The sequence below is a fragment of the Mus caroli genome, chromosome 7 (genome assembly GCF_900094665.2).
Source record: "Mus caroli chromosome 7, CAROLI_EIJ_v1.1, whole genome shotgun sequence".
Classification (NCBI taxonomy): Eukaryota; Metazoa; Chordata; class Mammalia; order Rodentia; family Muridae; genus Mus; species Mus caroli.
Genome location: NC_034576.1, coordinates 3,784,717 through 3,801,705, shown reverse-complemented (window position 1 = coordinate 3,801,705; position 16,989 = coordinate 3,784,717). Strand labels below are relative to the sequence as shown.

Sequence of the window (16,989 nt, the reverse complement as noted above, 5' to 3'; positions counted from 1 at the left end):
AAGGGGTTGAGAATTGCTGAACTAGGGGTTGGGTATAACCTTCAACACCTGCTTTTAATCACCAACTCCTGCTCACTTTTGCCACAACTCCAAAGATTCCACTGCTTGCCAATGTAGCAAGGTTTTAAAAAGTGAGAGGCAATTCAGATTCAAACCATAAAATCCCATTCCTGGCTCCCAAAGGCTCACAGCTCTCTTATGATGCAAAAAAAAATTCATTTCGCCCAACTTCAACAGTCTTATGTTTTACCAGTTTCATTACTGTTCATAGGCTCCTTTCTTATGTGAACAAAGGTTAAACTCTAAACTGAGCAAAGTAAAACCAAAAAGGGGGGGTTGTAAATCCAAAATAACAGTGGCGTAGACTACACATACCTACTTCAAAAGGGAAGAATTGGGCCACAGAAGGGAGGGATGGAAACTAAGGAGAGCAACAAACAATATGGAAAAAAAATAAATTCTGTAGCACCACTTCTGGGATCAGGATCTGTAGGAAGCCAACTCTAAGATGGCGCCAGTTTCCGGTGTGCCGTTGTCATAAACAACACCACTGCGCAGGCGTAACCCCTCCTGAGCGGGTACATGCTAATTAGGTGACGGCGGTTCAACCTATCCCAGGAGGACACGAAGCCTTCCCCTGTGCTGGGGTGCATATAAGCAGATCTCCCTGGGTGCCCGGGGTCCCTGTAGCAGCATCCAGGCGTTCCTGCAATAAAGGCTGTTGAGAAGAATCCGACCGAGTTGTGTCTTCCTTGCCGGCCGAGGTGGGCGCAACAAGGATCACTTGAGATCTAATAGGCTTGAATATGCCTAATCCTAAGTATTAGGATTAGGATTGTCACATACTGTAACTCAGCATCTCAGGCTGTGCCTGGAATTGGTGGAAGCCTCTACACACTCCTCTGTAACTTACATCCTGCCTGCCTGTAAAAGGAGCATCACGTTAGTGCTACAAACACTGCCAGCTCAAGCAGAAACACAGGTTCACTGATCCATAGCTGAAGTGGCCTACATAGGGGTAACTGGACCCAGGAAAGAATTTCCACAAGAATGCTGTTTTAAACAAATTAAAAAATTATATCTGTATTATTATTATTTTTTAGATGTAAAAATACTCTGTCTGCACATACACTGACATACAGAAGAGGGCATCAGATCCCTTTATAAATGGTTGTGAGCTACCATGTGGTTGCTGGGAATCAAACTCAGGACCTCTGGAAGAGCAGCCAGTGTCCTTAACTGCTGAGCCATCAAGGTATTTTTTTTTTCCTATGCCCTTAGTACAAAATACTTAGTTTCTTTTAACAGTGTGGTCTCCATTAGTAACTATAGCTTTTTTGTTTGTAACTCCAACACATTCTGTTCCTGGCAAAACTGCATACTTTTGAATCTTTCTGATCTGCTTTTTGCTGATATTTTTCACTATAAATCTGGCTATAAGTCACACCCTGAATTCAGACTTCGTTAAGATTTCAGAACATAAGATAAAGGCAAATTATTTCCAAGAATGCAACATCTACGGTCTCAAGAGTAATCCACAGGTAATATTCTCATATAAAACCCCACCTCTCAATTATCAAAGCCTGTATTAATGTACCAGTTATTGTTCCTATTTGGTTCCCCTAATTTTACAAGTGACATTTGGAATTACAGACTTGGTTCTATGAAACTCAGTGAAAGGTCTTCTTCAACAATCTTAGACATCACGTCAGACCATGTGGGAATAAAGGGATAAGTTTAAGCTATTCTAAGAGCACTGAATATTGCAGTTCCAATAACTGACCTCACCTTCAGGGTAATTTATAGTCTAAGTAAAAACAAAACACCTTCCTCTTAACAACAAACAAAAAGCAGGCATTGAGGCACAAACCTAGGACTGAACACCCTGCTTTGCTCAGCTAAAGGTTTTGGAAAGCAACATAAATGAGAGCTACTCCTTCTCACAACAGTATGTACACTGAGGCATGAATGGTGCAGCTTCAAAGAACTGTTCCAGGGAAGGAGAGATAGCTCAGCAATGAAGTGTACTGGCTGCTCTTCCAGAGGTCCTGAGTTCATCCCTAGCAACCACATAGTGACTCAGAACCATCTGTAATGGAGTCTAATTTCTGCTTGTAGTATGCATGAAGACAGAGTACACATGTACATAAAATAAATAAATAAATAAATAAATAAATAAATAAATAAATATTTTTTAAAAATTGTTCCAGTCTCTATATAAATGGGGCCTACCAACCTGGCAGCATACATGGGATGGTCTGAAGCACATACATATACAGAGAGAGAGAGAGAGAGACATATGCAAGAGGACTGCCTGGTCTGGCCTCAGAGAGACAAGATGTGCCTAATCCTCAAAAGACTTGAGGCCCCAGGGAAGGGGGAGGCCTGGTGAGGGACGTGGGAAGCACTCTCTTGGACAAAAGGAGGAAGAAGAGTGGGCTGAGGAACTGTGGGAGGGAGGAGGGGGAAGGGGGGTCAATGGCTGGAATGTAAATAATTAAAACAAACAAAACAACAACAGGGCCTTAGGTAGTATTTTGCCCACCCAAGGCTGTGAATAGAAACTCTTGATTAAAAATACATGGGGAAAAAAATCCATAAGGTCTTTTATTATTGCATATTAACATGGCAGGAAGTCTCTGGCTAGTTCCTATCATGTAAACAGCGCATGAATCATGTGAGACAAAGACTTGAGAAGATATTCCTTGATGGAGCCTCCAGCTAATCGCAGACCAGGTTCTTTTAGGCAAATACAGACCCAGACATATTTAGTGAGAAAAGGGGATGAAGGTCATTTGCAAGGCACAGGAAGTTGAGGCTTCCATTAGGGAAGGGGAGAGTATGGTCATGTTGGGGGGGATATACACTCAGTGCAAGGTGCTAGAGGAGTGACAGTTTCTATGAGACATTATGGCAGCTATTTAATTCTGGCAATGGAGACAGACTGTCTAGAACAGGCAGACTAGCTCTAGTACAAGTTACACAGCCTAAAACTCTATGAGGCTCTCTAGTTTGTTACAGTGAACAACAATGCAACATCCTTGGAGGCCTGAGGGTGCTTTCAAGGGTTGGCTTCCAGGAGTTATGATGCTCTATCTTTTGGTGTTAGAAGATGCTAGAGGGCTGTCTAGGCTTTCCTTCATTTGCTACATTTATAAGATTTTTCTCCAGTGTGAAGAAGCTGATGCCTAGTGAGGGTAGACACCTGGCTAAAAGACTTCCCACACTGGTCACACTCGTATGGCCGTTCCCCAGTGTGAATTCTTCTGTGTTGAACAAGGTTGGTAGTTCGGCTGAAGGTCTTCCCACATTCACCACATGTATAAGGCCTTTCACCAGTATGAACTCTCTGGTGTTTAACCAAGTCAGCTCTCCGGCTAAAACACTTCCCACACTGATCACAATTGTAAGGCTTTGCTTTAGTGTGAATTTTCTGGTGTTCAGCAAGATTGTAGCTTTCCCTGAAGAATTTCCCACATTTGGCACACTCATAAGGTCTTTCACCAGTGTGAGTTCTTTGATGTCGATTAAGTCTGGATTTGTATTCAAAGGCTTTTCCACACTCCTTACATTTATAAGGACTCTCTCCTGTATGGACTCGCTGGTGTCTGATGAGGGTGGCGTTTTGGGTATAAGATTTCCCGCACTGTCCACACTCATAAAATTCTGTTGTGGTGTGAATCCTACTGTGTTCAATGAGGTAGAAGTACTGTTTAAAGAACTTACCACATTCTCTACATTCATAAGGCCTTTCTGAAGTGTGGGTTCTCTGGTGTTTCATGAGGGTAGCTCTCTGGCGAAAGCATAGACCACATTCCCCACACTTATAAGGCTTTTCTCCAGTGTGAATTTTGGAGTGTTTAATAAGGTTGGCGCTTTGGCTGAAGGATTTCCCACATGCTTCACAGTGATAGGGCTTCTCTCCAGTGTGAACTCTCTGATGTACAGTAAGAGTGGCTTTGTGACTAAAAGACTTTTCACACTGTCCACATTCGTAAGGCTTCTCTGTAGTGTGAGTCCTCTGGTGTGTAATCAGGCTGACAATCTGCCTAAACAGCCTCCCGCAGTCACCACATTCATATGGCCATTCTCCTGTGTGTGTTCTCTGGTGCCGCAGAAGACTAGAATGACACCCGAAGGCTTTCCCACATTCCAGACACTCAAAAGGTCTTTCTCCACTATGAACTCTACAGTGTTCGCTTAGGTTAGAGCTTTGACAAAAAGACTTTCCACATTCACCACATCTATACGGTTTTTCTCCGGTATGGCGTCTCTGGTGTATTCTAAGTGTGGCTTTCTGGCCAAACCATTTTCCACAGTCATGACACTCATATGGTCGGTTTTCAGTCTGGTCTGTCTGGGATGGTGCAATCGAGTACTTGTTTAAGTCTTGCTCACAACTGTTAGACTCAAACACCCGCTTTCCACTGCAAACTCTTGGATATTCTTGAAGCCTGTATTCTGGGCTGGAAGATTTCTTATATTTACCTGACTTAGAGTTATTTTTCTCTGAGTGAAAAGCCTTTCTACACTTAATTTGATTTTGTTTCTCACCTTTGGGAATGGCCTTGGGTTGGAGAAGATTCCATATAGCTGGGAATTTCTCACCAATCTTCCTACAGACAGAAGGATTCCCTGCTACATGGGATATACAGTTCTTCACAAGGCAGTCCACATCTTTCTTTAACCAATTCTTGGCTCTGTGATGCTTCTGGTCCAGGAGGTCTGTACACACCTCAGTCAAATGTGGTTTCTGCCCAGGTAGGTCACTTAGATGCAAGATATCTTTAAGGACGGCACTACAGATGTCAGAGGGATGAGGCTTCTTCGTGGGCAGACCTTCCTTTGCAGTCCTGATGTGTGGTACACAGGTTTTGTCTTCAGCCTCTGCTTCAGACCAATGAGCTGAAAGGACAGAGAGCCTGGTGTAAAGCACATCAACTGGCTGGAATTACCAAGGATGTTTTCACTTTGTTCCCCTTTTTGAACAGCATGAGAAGAGGCTAGTTGTTTGTTTGTTTGTTTTAATATTATATGCTTAGTTTTATTTTTGGATCATCTTATGATTGGTAGGATGCAAGAGAAAAATATTTGCCTAAGATTTTAGCTGCTTTGATTGAAAAGATACAAGTTGTATCAACTGGAGAGGGGAAAAAAAAATGCCATAAACCAATTGAATCACTCAGAACAAATCTACTTGTCTGACAGATTTCTGTCTGAGAGACTAGCTTGTGTCCAGTCATTTGCTTGTATCCAACTATGGGTTTCATTTCTATGGTTGGAGAAAACAAAAAACAAACAAACAAACAAACAAACAAAAAACAGAAATATCATTTAAATGTTTCTATAGAAGACGAGAATAAAGCCTATTGGCCAAATAGCCAGGCCTTCCTTACAGGCACCATCTAGATGTAAAGTGGACACATTTCTCCAATGTCTATATCTTAGCTCCCTCTGTTATTTCTTAAAAAATTGTTTTTGTAATTATTTTTAATAATAATAAAGATTTATTTTATGTGCACTGGCGTTCTTCAGCCTGGTGTGTGTGCCTGTGCAAGGCGTCAGATCTCCTAGAACTGGAGTTACAGACAGTTGTGAGTTGCCATATGGGTGCTGGGAATTGAATTCAGGTCCTCTGGAAGAAGAGCCACTGCTCTTAACACTTCCCCAGCTCCTTATTTTTGCATTTCTATCTATTGTACACACAAGTGAGTCTGTGTATACTTGCACATGTGCACAGATGCTAGAGAGGATGTCAAACCTCCTGGAGCTGGTTTATGAACTGTGGGCTGCCTGATGTAGGTGCTGGGAATCAAATTGGTTCTCTGCAAGAGTAGCAAGTGCTCTGAACCAGAGGGTCATTTCTCTAGCTCCTTCCTGTCTTTCTCCCCCTTCTGCCTCCCTCCTAACCTTTTTATTCCTTCATAGCATGGGAAGGGAGGCTAACTCTTAATAGATGGCATAAAACTTAACTGAGAACATGCTGTTTAGTTGCTGTTAGACTAGTCCAGATCCCACACTGCAAACCATGTTTCCAAGAATAGACTCCTCTGCCTATCTATCCTGGTCATACTCTAGATGAGAAGGCCATATCCTGGAAATGGAGAGATGTCTCAGTGGTTAAGAGTGAGCACACCTCTTCCAGAAGACCCAAGTTTGGTTCCCAGCACCCACAGCCATCTATAACTCTGGCTCTCGGGGATGCGATTCTCTCCTCTGGCCCGCAGAGGCACCTGTACTCATGTACATGTTTCCTTCCTCTGACTCATCTCTTTCTTACACCCTCATCCTCAGCACCTGCTGTTTACTCATGCCACCCTGAATGATGCATAAATATCCTTCTCTCACAAATTTCAGAAATAAGCCCTATTTTCAATGGCATTCAACTCTCCATGCTGCCATTCAGTCATCTCTAGAAATTAAGACCCATGGTGCATATAAAGGAAAGTGCAACAACAAGCAGGGCCACTCAAATGGAAGAGCAGAGGCTGTTCCCTGGATTTCTCTGTAGTTGCTGCCTGGAGTACTGATCAAGTGTTGCCTAACTGGCCTTTTGAATGTCAGCATGGCTGTCTTTGGTAGGCACTTGTTTCTGCACCATTTGACTTAAAACTGCAATAGGTCATAGTGTCTGGTAAGTGGTATGTATCTTAATGTATCTTTGGGCCTAAGGACTGAAGGCAACTTGCATGTCTCTCGACCTATTTAGTCCTCAGGACCATATAGTAAGAGTAGGGTGGGGTGGTGTAGCTGCAGGAATCCTCAGGGCTATTGGCTAGCTGATAGGAGAAGAAAGTCCCAGAAGAAATAGAGTGAGGTGTCCCTCAGTATAATTTAAAATAACTGAGGTTGACACTGAACAGGCAGGCAGTAGAGGATAACACGGAATGCTGAAGGATGGATACTGAGCCCCAGTGGCATGGCATTCTCCACTGACTGCATAACACATTCTCTACTTCTATAGATGGTGATAACATGGGTAATAGGCCCCTAGTTGACATGCCTACTAAGTTAATCACAAAACAAAAAATTCAGAAAATAAAACTAATGTTATCACTATTCTGCCAGATGTAGAGTCCAAGAACAACATGGGTAAACAGAACATCTTAGAAAGAACAGACTATTCCTACCACGAGGAACTGACCAAGCAAGCATCAACCCAAAAGCCCTTCCCTACCTCCCACGCATATTTGATGTGCACACACAAAAAAATGGAAATTAAAGAAATCAAAGTTTCAGGAAGTTAAAAGCTCAAATTTAACAAACAGAACTATTAACAGAGATACTTGGAAAAGAAGAATATTAAAACGAAAAAAATGGTAGTAGAAATACTATGAGTATGCACGTACACACATGCACGCACGCATGTATATAAATGTATGCCTTAAAAGAAGATTCATCTCCACAGGCTTAGATCCAGACCAAGGCTCTCCTCATGTTGGCTCTGCTGGCCTAGGACCAAGCAGCTCATGCACTAGTTTTTCCTGGCCTAGTAAGGAAAATCACACAAATACTCTACCGGCCCAATCTAAGGCAGAATAGAATCTCACATCAGACACACTGCAAAGAAATAAGTCCATATGCCCGGAACACCCACACACCCACACACAAAAATTATATGTGTGTATACACACACACACACACACACACACACACACACACATATATATATATATATATATATATATATATATATATATATATATGAAGCAAAACCACTGACAGCAATGTTTCCTAATGAGAACTAACTAGATGAATCCCAGGATACAGACTTGAAGAGGATATCATATCAGGTGTAGTGGCACATCACTTAGAGTTTAAGGCCACCCTGACCTAATATACTGAATTCCAGGACAGTTAGAGCTACATAGTGATACCCTATCTAACAAACAAACAAACAAAACAAAACAAAACCCATAAACTTTATCAAAGGTTTCAAGGAGTTTAAGGAAAACATGAACAGACATCTAACTGAACTTCCAGAGGATAACAATAGACCCCTGAGTGATGCTGAAGAAAATACAAATACATGGCTGGATGAACTTCAGATTTGAAATCTGAATTCGGCAAAGAGACAGAACACTCAAGCTGAAATGAGGACAAAATTGAAAAGCCCAGCAACCAACTAGAAGACTATTGAAAACCTTATGCAGAGAACAGATCAAAGAGAAGACAGAATATTAGGTCTTAAAGATAACTCAACTAGACAACTCAATGAAAAGTCTTATAAATAGAATGGATAAAGTAGAAGCTAGAATATCAAGTCTTGAAGTAGAATAGTTAGACCACTAATAAAGATTATGGTGCTGGGCATGGTGGCCCAAGCCTTTAATCCCAGCACTTGGGAGGCAGAGGTAGGCGGATTTCTGAGTTCGAGGCCAGCCTGGATTTCAGAGTAAGTTCCAGGACAGCAAGGGCTACACAGAAAAACCCTGATTTGAAAACAAAAACAAAAACAAAAAAAAAACAAACAAACAAACAAAAAAGATTATGGAAAAAAATTAAAAGCATGGGGAAGGGATGTGCAGAATCTCTGGGATACTATAAGAAGATCCAGTCTTTGAATTTTAGACATAGATGAAAGAGAGGAATTCCCAGTCAATGGCATAGATAAGACCTTCAACAATACCATAGAGAAACTTTCCTAAACTCAGGAAAGACACAGTCATGTAGATAGAAAACACACACAGAACATCAAATGGACACACCCTGAAAAGAACCTTCCCGTTACATTTAGTAGTTAAAACATTTAATATATAGTACAAAGAAAGACTAGTGAAAGCTATGAGAAAACACACCAAGTCACATATAAAAGAAAAGCCATCAGAACAGCTGATTTCTCCGTGGAAACTGTGAAAGCCAGAAGAGCTCAGAGCAATGTACTCCAAATCCTAAAAGTCCATGACAGCCAATTTAGATTATTGTGTCTAGCAAAACTATCTTCCATGATTGAAGGATAAAGAAAAACTTTCCATACTACAAACAGGTTAAAAGAATCCATATCCAGCAGATCACCCCTAAACAGAATGCAAGACGCAATGCTTTAGAATGGAAAGTGGAATAACCATTGTCAAGAGACACAGACAGCAAATAGTGATGCAATGACTTCAATCAATGCACAGCTACCAATAACTTTAAATATTGATGGCTTCAATTCTCCAATCAAAAGACACAAGCTGGCTGAACAGAGCAAAAACAACAACAAAAACAAAAACAACAACTCATCTTTCTGTTGTCTACAGTGAACTCATCTCAGTTTTTAAAGATAGATACCTTCAAGAGAAAGGTTGGAAAACTCTACTCCAATTAAATGGGACCAAGAAGCAAGTAGGTGTGGATATAGAAATATCTGACAGATTCCAAACTAAAACTAACCTAAAGTGATAAAGAAGGACACTTCATTCTAATCTATGGAACAATTAACCAGGAAGACATTACTATGCTAAACATATATGTAGCAAATTCTGGTTTATGCCATTTCATGCAAAGTGAATTACTAGAATTAAAAACACAGATAAGCACCCAGACACTAATAGTAGGCAGTTTCAATAGCCCACTTTTTCCATAGACAAGTTATATGGATAAAAAATTAAACAGAGAAACATCAGCATTAAGTGACATCAAACATCAAATGGACTTAATAGATATCTATAGAATATTTTTCCAAACACAAAAGAATATCCATATTCTACTCAGCAACCCGTGAAAGCTTCTCTAACATAGACTATATCCTACAGTCTAAGAGATCGTCTTCACAGTTTCAGAAAAATAGAAAGAAATAACTCCACATGTTCTATGTGGCCATAAACAAAACCTAAAACTGACAGTAAACAAATCTCCATTAAGTGCACAAATTCAATGAGATTAGATGCACTATTAAATGATGGGCAAGACAAAGAATAAGAAAAAAAAAAAAAAAGAAAGAAAGGAATCCCAGAACTAAATGAAAATAAAAACACAATACAACAAATCCTCTGGGACACATTAAAAACTGTCCTATGAAGAAAGTGTATAGCTCTAAGTGCCTACATTTTTAAAAAGTTAAAAAGAGCATGAATAAATGACTTAATGCAGGCAACTCAAGAATTTGGAAAAGCAAGAATACTACAAACTAAGATATAATAGATGGCAAAAAAATAATAAGAAAGAAACTAATGAAACAGAAATAAAGACAATAGTAAATAGACTCACAGCCCTTGATCCAACTAATCAAAAGAAAGAGAGGACCCAAATTAACAAAATCAGAAATGAATAGGGAAATATTACTAGACACCAAAGAATAGTTAAAAACCAGTACTTAAGTGGAAGCAGTCTTTTAACTTGTGTGATCTATTTGAACTCCTGCTGGATAAACTAAATTCTTGGAGAGCAGTTCCTACTTGGGAAGACAAAGACGTTATAAAAACCCAGATCTCACTACTACTTTCTTTTTGATTAGTGTATAAGTTATTTTCCATTTCTGTAATAAAACCAAGGAAACCTAGAGAAGGAAGGATTTATTACAGTTCCAGAGGGATAGGAGTCCATGATGACAGAGCAGAGACATGGTGGCTGGAGCAGGAGGGCTCACATCTCGAACTGTAAGCAGGAAATGTTTCACACAGCACACTTACATCATAATACTGCCAGACACACTGCAGATTCTTGGTTTGACCTGACATCCCTAATGGCATACCCTGTATCAGCTGTTACTCAGGAGAAGCAGGCAACATGTCCACTTTGTGAAATAAATCAGGACTTTCCTCACACCCCTAGTTGTTTGATGACATAAGAAATACATAATGTAAGCATTAAAGAAAGACAAGACAGATGAGTAACTGGTACAAAACAATCAGTATTTTAAAGAAGCCTAGATAGAAGGTCTTATACAAACAGTTCACAGTCCATATAAACACCAACCATCACAACATATGAAATTCCTGAAAGAGACAGCTATCAGGCAAAGCTAGATGAGGTGCAGAACTTGGAGAAAAAGGAATTATGGATATGAACATAGTCATCAGGCCAAGGAAGGGGCAATTTCAGTTTAGAAGCTGTGCTTATTGTTAACTGTCAACTTGACACAATTTTGAATGACCTGGGAGATGGGCCTCCTGGCATACAAGTGGGGAATGTCTTAATTATATTAATTGAGACCTGCCCACAATGGGTGGCACCATTCCTTGGGCTTAGAGTCTTGGACTGACTACAGATGAGAAAGTGAGCTGAGCAATGACATGTATTAAGTCATTGTTCTCTGCTTTTGACTGTGGATGTAATGTGGCCAGTTTTCTCTAAGTCTTGCTGCTATGACTTCTCTGTCTTAATAGACTATAACCTGGAACTGTTGAGTCTAAATAAACTGTTTGTCCTTCACATTGCTTTTGTCGGGGTACTTTATCAAATTAAGACAGACCTATTACCTGGACTGAAGAGTTTCTGCCACCTAGACATTTTGATGAATGCTCTGGGGTGACATGTGTTAGGAATGTTTAGGGCAGTGCACACAGCTCAACCAGAGGGATAAGAGTCCATGATGGCAGAGTGGAGGCATGGTGGCTGGAACAGGAAGGCTTACCATCTAAAACTGCACACCTGCCAAGAAAGTAGGAAAGCCAATAGGGTCTTTAGTTTGGCTCTGAAAAGGGCAGAGCTGGATCTGGCAGAAAGAGACAGATGGGAGCCAAGACACGTGCGTGAGTACAAGGGACTTACCCAGTGAGGTTATAAGGGTAAAATTCTCCAGCATCACATCAAGATACAGGAGCCTCTGAGATTCATCCAGGAGCTCCCACTCTTCCTGGGAGAAGTAAACAGCCACGTCCTCAAAGGTTACACAGCCCTGTTATGATGAAGACAAGTCACTCAATGATCAACTTCCTTTAGGATTCTCAGTTTATTCACCCACATGTCCATCCTTTACTAACTCTCCTCTTGAAATGACAAAAAACTTAACACACGGAGGCTAACACCTGTTACTCTATTCCCAGATCACTACATCCTCCCTCTGCACCCACAGAGGATGAGGAGTAGCTATGCATTTTGGACCTGACAATAAAGGGCCATCAAGACTTCTTTTGAGGCCATGGACATGAAAAGATGGAACATAAAAACCACAGTGAGGTGTTTTGTTTTGTTTTTGTTTTTTAAATGACTTTTTGCTCTAAGCAACAGGTGGTAATTTTTGATTCCTTTGAAATATAGCCATTTCTCTTTGCAAGTGGTGGGTCTCTCTGTACCTGTTATACTACCAAGAGCAGAAGCTGGGTTACCCACTCTTATCCCAGCCAGTCCACAGTCATTCATGCACTAAAGCAAGGGCCCTATTACAGCTCATTCTTTGCTCACAAATCAAGTCACGGAGTCCTACTGCAATGGTAGGAGGGGTACAAAATGCCTGTTAACCAAAAGGAAGTGTCTGTGTCTCTGTGTGTGTGTGTGTGTGTGTGTGTGTCTGGGTGGGACACCCTGAATCCAAGACAATCCCAAACACATTTAAAGATATCAATACTCAGCTTCAAATGTCCCTCTCCATGTATTTAAAGAGTTTGGAAAGCTTATCAATCAACTTTGTTCTGCTCTGAACTTTTTTCCTGTTTTTAACCCTTTAACTGACAGAGATAAAGATCTCAAAGTCTAGCTGACATGACTTTTGTCAGGCAATTTTCCTAGGGTTCCTCCATAAAACCAAGAAAGTATCTGTTATCCAAGTCGCAGGGCCTGCTAACATTTTCCATCTCTATGTGTTTCGCTTACTCCACACCTCTCTTATAACAGCTCATTCCCACAGCCACCTCAAACTCCACAGCAAATACCACAGGCATCTCCATGGGATCCTGCATTACTTAGCAGAAGGAATCTAGAGAAAGCTTCATATATGGAGGCAAGATCCATCTCTACCCAAATTCGGAGGCTTCCTAGTGTCAGAGGCAGCTGCCATCCTCTCTTAATGCCTTGCTGGCTGACTCTGTTCCTTGCTCCAATGGTAGCCACCATCACAACTTAGGAAACAACAGATTGGTTTTATACATGTGGCATTTAATGCCACTTCAACAGTCACAGGTTTCCTCTAACAAAACTCTACCAAAAAGTCTAGCTACAGGAGCCCTCCTCTGCAGATACACTGATTCTCCCAGATGAACACTTTGCACTCTCAATTCCTAGAATGAAACTCTTCACTTTTCAGACACTTCAAGAATCCTTCCTAAATGTTGGTGCTGTGTGTGTGTGTGTGTGTGTGTGTGTGTGTGTGTGTGTTGTGTTATGCTTATGGTATTACTAACAAGATCAGCTTCCTTTTGGCCATAATGGCAGACTCTCATTGTATAAGCACTTAGGAGGCTGAGGCAGGAAGGAGTGTCACCTGACCAAAGGAGTTAAGAAAAAGCCTTCAGGACACTCCCCGACCCCACCCCCAGAGCTCCCAGGGACTAAACCACCAATCAAAGAGTACATATGGAAGGACCCATGACTCCAAATGGATATGTAGCAGAGGATGTCCTTATTTGGCATCAATGGCACCGTTGGTTCTATGGAGGCTTGATGTCCCAGAGCAGGTGAATGCTAAGGCAGTGAAGTGGGAGAGCTCCCTCATAGAAGCAGGGAGGAGGGGGGATAGGATAGGGGGTTTGTGGAGGGGAAACTGGGAAGGGGGATAACATTTTAAAATAAAATAATAAAATAAAGCCGATTCTATTTCCTAATCGACCTGTATTCAAGGATAAACAGCAGCCTTCAGCAATCGGGATGTCTCTATGCTTAATTTTCCCCAGAGTTGTAGATCTGTGTGACTAGCCAGCGGCTGACATTCCCACTACACTACTGGGTTTTGAAATCTCAGTCTCCCTCTTTTTGTATTTATTTATTTACTTATTTATTTATTTTCTCCCAGTATGCATATGTATATGAGTGTACAAGTAGAAATCAGGGGACATTTTTCAGGAATCAGTTCTCTCCCTTTATCATGTAGGTTCTGGGGACTGACTTAGGTCCTCAGGCTTGGTAGCAAGTGCCTTTACCAACTGAACTATCTTATCAATCACTCATTCTTTCTTAAGATCTCACCATGTATCCCAGGCTGGCTTTGAACGTGCCTTGGTCCTCTCTAGTGTTCAGACTCCCGGGGTATGCCTCCATGCTAAAAGTTACATTCCACTCTTAAGAACCCCCACAAAAGTGAATTCCACTACCAACTGGTGAGCTTACTAGAACACCTTACACTCACTCACCTGTATACAGACCATACCCTTTTCTGTAGATCTGGGAACCTGTGGGAAGAAAGTTGTAAGAATCAAGGACCATGGTAAGTTTTCATGGACCTGTGACCCCTGTCCAGTCCTGAATCTTCATAACCTTTTATATCTAAATTATCTCTAAACTATGCATAGTGCTGAGTCATCGCAGCTGTGGGATGTTGCACAAAGCTTTATATTATTCTCCATATTATTCTCTTCCAGCCCGTTCTAACTCTGTGCAGCTTTTGGAATATTTTGAATAACCTCTAGCCACATTTATCTTCCATTCAGTCCCGCTGGCTCCTCGGTAGTGAGGACATAGGTAATACTCCTCACCTTGCCATTTTTAGGTTGGAATACTCCCAGTTAAAGTGGCCAAACGTGATACTGCCCACACAAATCAGTCAATCACTCTCCTCTTGGTCCCACTCTTCCATGCCTCATCAGACTAGTTACGAAAAATGCGGATCCCACCCACGAGCTTGGCACTGTTCTGGACACAGGGATTAAGTTTTCCATAAGGAAGTGAGCTGAGCGGGAGTCCTCAAGGGGCTCTAGGAGTCAAAGTATCTAGGGAGGGGGAGCGCCTAGCATGTGGCACTTACCTGAGCCAGGTGCTTCAGCGCCGCCATCCGGCTCTGTTGAGTACGCAGGGGCTGGTGCTCGGCCGCCGCGGCTGATGATGGTCTCCTTGGCCAACACCCAGTGCCTGTTCGCTCTCTTACTTTTAGTCTAACTTAGTGTTTTTAATGCTCCGAATCCTCCAAATACCAAGCCATGGACAGTTAAACCAAAGACAGGACAAAATGCAGGAAGTCCCGCCCAATGTCTGTCGACCTTCCCAGGCAGAAACTGCCCTCTTTGGCTCAGCAGTTTGCTACTCTGCTCTTGGCATTGTGGGTAATGTAGTTCCTATTGCTCAGGCTTGAACCAACAGTAGCCCATAATCCATCTTCACAATGATCTTAATTTGTTTCAGAATATTTCTGCAGTAAAGGAAGTGTGGGGGGTTTATTTGGGGGAACCTATATGTATTCATAAAGGAAAACACTCCAGATGCAATGCTGACACATCTCTGACCATGCTTAGTGAAGGAATATGTTGCTACTTATGGAAAGATATTCGACACACTGTGGCATGTTTTAAATAGAGAAAATTTAGCCCAAATTTTGAAAGTTAAAACAGCAGACAGGGAAAACTTTTCGAGCCTCTCTTGAGAGGTTTTGTAAGCCACTCTGCATTTAGAATGAGTGAGTTAAATATAGAGAAAGCCAAATTGAAGAATAAATATGAAGAAAGAAATACCAAAACATCTAGTTGGGAGAAAATATCCAGCAAAAACCAAACAAGGAAGCCATCTGTGGGTCCTAATGGGGGGGATCCCAGGCAGAACAATGTCCTATCAGGGAACTTCAGGAAAGAACAAAGAGCGCCATAAAGAGACAACATCATCTAATCAGGTTTTCACAGCACTAGCAGAAGCTGACAGGGTGGGGTGGGCAAGGTGAGGCAATGACGGAGTTCCTGACTGAGCTTTCTCCCCAGGCATGAGCTTCTTATGGCTGAATTGTTCTTTTTCAATACATGAACTTATTAATGTATTATTTGTTTCTTTGTTTTAAGACAAGGCCTCACTTCATAAGCCTGGCTGGCCTGGAACTCACTATGTAAACTACGCTGTTCCCTAACTCATAGAGATCCTCCTGTCTCTGGAGTGCTGGAATTAAAGGCATGGGCCATCACTCTGGGCACATTACAGAGATTTTTATGTCCTAGGAGAAACAGTAGTAAAGTTTGTTAGAAATGTTCACTTTATAGCTGTTCTGAAGGACACACGACTGATTTGCTTTTCCTTCTAAATGAAAATGAAGATATGATAGCTCCAGGGTATGGTTGAAGAGGAAATTTTTATTGTAGCTGTAAGGGAGAGTACAGACTGAGGCATCTGGAAAGATCCAGACAGACCAAGAGAGATAGAGAATTCAAGGGAAGAAGTGAAGAGAAGAGACAGACAGAGAGATAGAGATAGAGACAGAGACAGGGATAGGGGGTAGGAGCAAGCTGATCAAGAGAGCCAAGAGTAAGCCAAGAGATCCTGTGGCTGAGGAAAGAGAAATTGAGGGAACTTAAGGGAAGTTTAGCGTAGGGTGCAGAGTGAGAAGTGCCTAGAGGAGCAACAGGTACCGGCTTAGCCTAGAGGCCAAGCAGACAATGGTATTCTTATGGGGCACCACAGCTAGCCTCTTGTTTCTCTGGGACTTGACACCCTCTTCATCACAGAACTTAAGGAGGGAGCAGCTCATCTCCAGACAAGGGACCTCAGAAAAGCACTTCCAAGGGAGTGCTTTTTCTAAGTTAACTTCAAGAGCCTCATCAAAGAAAAGTTTCGATGGATGGTGTGTGGGTGTGGATGTGGGGAGGAATGGGGTTGTGTGGTAATGGAGATCTGATATCTTGCACAGGTTATGTATTCACTAAGTCACCTTTTAAAGAGAAAGTAAAGAAAGAGTAATATGTTCCGCTCACCTCGTCCAGCAAGGAAAACCGCAACAGGGTCGGATTCTTCTCAACAGCTTTATTTCAGGAACTCCGGGAACCCAGGGAGGACTGCTTATATACACCCCAGCACTGGGGAGGGCTATGTGTCCTCCTGGGATTGGTCAGTCTGCCGGCACTTTAATTTACATGCACCTGCTCGGGAGGGGTTGGCACCAGATTCGGGCTAGCGCCTGCGCAGTGACATTGTTTACCACGGTGTACCGGAGACTGGAGACCG

General features: G+C 41.9%; 1 protein-coding gene across 1 annotated transcript; it reads right to left on the bottom strand.

Annotated features, from left to right (window-relative positions):
* Window positions 1-2,589: 2,589 nt before the first annotated feature.
* LOC110297639 (zinc finger protein 883-like) lies at window positions 2,590-15,024 on the bottom strand. The gene is made up of 4 exons (XM_021166525.1): window positions 14,819-15,024; window positions 14,208-14,246; window positions 11,695-11,821; window positions 2,590-4,905 (listed from the first exon to the last, which is right to left on the bottom strand). The coding sequence occupies exons 1-4, from the start codon at window positions 14,843-14,845 to the stop codon at window positions 3,140-3,142; spliced, it is 1,959 nt and encodes a 652-aa protein (XP_021022184.1). The 5' UTR covers window positions 14,846-15,024; the 3' UTR covers window positions 2,590-3,139.
* Window positions 15,025-16,989: the final 1,965 nt, after the last annotated feature.

Excerpts from the sequence above, each read along its gene's own strand:
- LOC110297639 (XM_021166525.1), bottom strand. The coding sequence starts at position 14,845 with ATGGCGGCGCTGAAGCACCTGGCTCAG. Across the intron at positions 14,247-14,818 it reads CGCTGAAGCACCTGGCTCAG|GTTCCCAGATCTACAGAAAA; the intron begins GTAAGTGCCACA and ends TTCTTCCCACAG. Across the intron at positions 11,822-14,207 it reads AGGGTATGGTCTGTATACAG|GGCTGTGTAACCTTTGAGGA; the intron begins GTGAGTGAGTGT and ends TCATCATAACAG.